This window comes from Ananas comosus, linkage group 8, assembly GCF_001540865.1.
Source record: "Ananas comosus cultivar F153 linkage group 8, ASM154086v1, whole genome shotgun sequence".
NCBI classification, from domain to species: Eukaryota; Viridiplantae; Streptophyta; class Magnoliopsida; order Poales; family Bromeliaceae; genus Ananas; species Ananas comosus.
Window position 1 is genome coordinate 12651488 of NC_033628.1, and position 3347 is coordinate 12654834.

At 38.7% G+C, this 3347-nt stretch overlaps 1 protein-coding gene across 1 annotated transcript; it reads left to right on the forward strand.

Annotated features, from left to right (window-relative positions):
• On the forward strand, positions 205-3084 carry LOC109713757. Its single transcript, XM_020237943.1, has 3 exons — positions 205-491; positions 1053-2209; positions 2692-3084. Exons 2-3 carry the CDS (start codon positions 1070-1072, stop codon positions 2809-2811), a joined length of 1260 nt encoding a protein of 419 aa, XP_020093532.1. The 5' UTR covers positions 205-491; positions 1053-1069; the 3' UTR covers positions 2812-3084.

Consider the following 3347-nt stretch of genomic DNA (forward strand, 5'->3'; position numbering starts at 1 on the left):
TTAAATTTAAAATTTAAATAAATACGTAGTTTATTTTAAAAAGTTTAGTCAGTAAATTTTATATAATTCTTGCAATGATAAATTTATTAAATTAAAAAAATAGTTTAATTTTTTAAAGTGAAAGTATAATTAACTCATTCAAATTAAATAAATTAAAGATTAGATTATAAAATTAAAATTTTGTAAGATAAAATTGTCCACTCAAAATTGTCCAGGCTTCTTCCTTCAGTTGGCTCATCATCTTAGGAGGACTTGCGGATGGACGGCTCAGATCGACCCAACTAGTTGGTTAACGGTTCCACTTCTTTCTCTCTCTATCTTGAGACCAAATCTCCAACGGATCTAACGGCCTGCGCGCACCCTCTCTCATCCCTCTCAATCCCCCATTTTACATCTTTCGCTTCGCATTCCTCCTCTTCATCGTTTCCACCCAATCTCCTCATCCATTAACGAGCTCAAATGTGACCATCAACAAAAGAGATCAAGCAACGGTTCGTGCCCTCTCAATTTAAAGCGTTCTATTTGTCATGTGCTTTCCTATTCCTCGTGTTTGAGAGAATGTGCGTTTGATCTTGATGGGAAGGAGATATTTAGGTGTCTTTGTATGTAATTACATTCGTTAGCTTCTTCTTTTTTTCTTTTTTCTTTTTTTTTGCGTTGAGATGTGGAGATTCTTAGATCTAGATTTTTTTTTCCCTTTTTGGTTTGTGGGGCTGGGGGGGTTCATTTTTTTTTTTTTTTTTAAGAGAATATTTATCGCAGGAATTTCATTGATTTTTCCGATTGTTTATCTGATTAACAATTTAGGTTTTTTTTTTTTTGAAATTAAAGATGGAGACATTTTTGTTCCAGATTTTGTTTCTACCTATTCCTGTGTGACAGTGAACGTACCAATCAGGTACAGTGTGCGCGTATAATTCAATTTTGCGTAACGGCTATGATTTTTGAGATCAATGTAAATGAACGAAAGCAAAAATAATTATTCCTATCTTTTTGCATCGCCCTTTCGTTATTTCCCCAACTTTTTAATGTTTTTCGCTGTTCATTTATAGGCATTGATTAAGAAGTAATGGATCAACCAGTTTCGGATTCGGGACCAGTAAAGGGAGAGTGCATGGATCAACCAGTTTCGGATTCGGGACCAGTAAAGGGAGAGTGCATGGATCAACCAGTTTCGGATTCGGAACCAGTAAAGGGAGAGTGCATGGATCAACCAGTTTCGGATTCGGAACCAGTAAAGGGAGAGTGCATGGATCAACCAGTTTCGGATTCCGGACCAGTAAAGGGAGAGTGCATGGATCAACCAGTTTCGGATTCCGGACTAGTAAAGGGAGAGTGCTTGCCTTTTAGTTGCGACTACTGCGATCGAGAATTGGTGCATAAAATCGCGCAAGTCTTGCTTCCCGGATTAGCCACGGCTTGTGTCGACAACACTACCGGCGGCCTTTTCAAGAGCCCGTCTTCCGTGGCCATCGATCTGAGGAAGGAAATGGTGGACTATCTCACCCAAAGAAGCGAGACTTTCATCGCCGAATCTGTTGTCCCACAAGAAGGCGCGCAGGCCCAGACGGAAGAAACTTCTGACGATCCAGTCGAAATCATATCGGAGTTTCTGGACAACTTTTCGAGCTCAAAGAGAAACTTCTTCAGCCGCGTTTCGAATTGGTTGCTGAGCGAGAGCCGAGAGGACAAAATCGACGACTTTGTGCAAGAGATGGAGATGGACGAATTTTGGTCGATCGACAGGAGGGAAACCGTTTCGGAAGTGCTTCTTAGGAACGTCGACTTGAAGAGCGCTTTCCATTGCGTGATGAAATTCGGCTCGGAACATGAGCTCGTTGCGCATAAAAATGCTTGTTGCTTTAGGCCTATGGATTGCCCCAATGAAGGATGCCTAGCTAAATTTTCTGCTGAACACATGGAGAAGCACGACTCGGCGTGCCCGTTCAAAGTGCTTTCTTGTGAGCAGAACTGCTCACAGAGCCTTATGAGGCGCGAGATGGATAGGCATTGTATAACAGTGTGCCCTATGAGGCTCATAAACTGTCCTTTTAACCAAGCAGGTTGCGAATCTACCATTCCGCAGTGTACTCTTAAAGAGCATTGCTCGCAATATCTCCAATCGCATATTCTTTATGTTCTCCGAGCAATTCACAAGCAAGGAGTTTCAGAGGAAGAGCTAAAACGAAAAGCGGAACTCCTCGAGAAGGTTAGTTGCGAAATATGTCTTTTTGTTCCCTTTGGAGTAATACGTCGAGATAATTGTGTACATGATACATTTAACTTTCGTTCGTGGATTGCTCTATCGACGATCTTGCATTAAGGGCCTACTTGGATGCATTGGTATTTTTTTTTTGCATATCTCCTAGGGACATTTTGATCGCTTCGTATAAGATCTCTGAGAAAGATATCGTTTATGTATTAAATTGCGAATCCTTGTACTCTATGGAAAGTTCCAAAAGATGGTGTGTACTTAAAATGTTAATCATGTCTTTTCTTTAAAAAATGTTTACTTATATCTTATTTTTTGCATGACTGATCAAACTATGTCTATTGTGAACTAAATCAGATAGGTAAAGTTTGTAGCAGTATGTGGCCTTACTATTTGTAAGACTACTCATATATGAAAAATCTTTATTATTGTTATGTTATTTAACCACCTTCTTTAATGCTTTCTTTCTTTTTCTCCAGTCTCTGTCTGAAAGCCAAGTATCTAGAGCATTGGATGTGAGATCTTTGACCTACGCGATTAAGCAGCAGGAAGCAAAGATGCAGAAAACGGAAGGTGAAGTCGGTGCTATTATTAGCTAGAGAGTGATGTGATATGTTCATATTTTCGTATGCGTAAATGTGATAGCGCAAATAATTCCGACGAAACGAGCAGAGCTTTCGATTGTATTTTGTTAATTCTTTATTGACTGTTGATTAACGAATAAAGCGACATGTGCGATCTCATTTTGTAAGTAATTACAAGTCTCTTCTGTTATCAGTACCAAGAAATTTTTTTCTCTTTATAATGATAATAATAATAAACATGCTTGCAAATGCAATTCTTATAAAGTTTTATCATCTCTCATTCTAATTTATTATGATAATGTAACATCCCACCTCCCTTTTCATTGGATTTTTAAGTTTACTGCTCCGTTTGTCGACTATTCGTAGTGCATTTATGGTTATAGAGGACCTTTCAAGCAATGACTTTCAAGGGGAGCATCCACACACTGTATATTAGAGGTAAAGAAATATACGAGGAAGAGGAAGTTTCTTTTATCTTGCTATTTCAATCCAATGTTAACTCGTTGTATATAAGCTTTAAGATGTGTGTTTAAAATCAGTGCCACGGTACT

Coding starts and splice junctions, on each gene's coding strand:
- LOC109713757 (XM_020237943.1), top strand. CDS start 1,070: ATGGATCAACCAGTTTCGGATTCGGGACCAGTAAAGGGAGAGTGCATG. Junction 2,210..2,691: donor AAGCGGAACTCCTCGAGAAG/GTTAGTTGCGAA, acceptor CTTTTTCTCCAG/TCTCTGTCTGAAAGCCAAGT.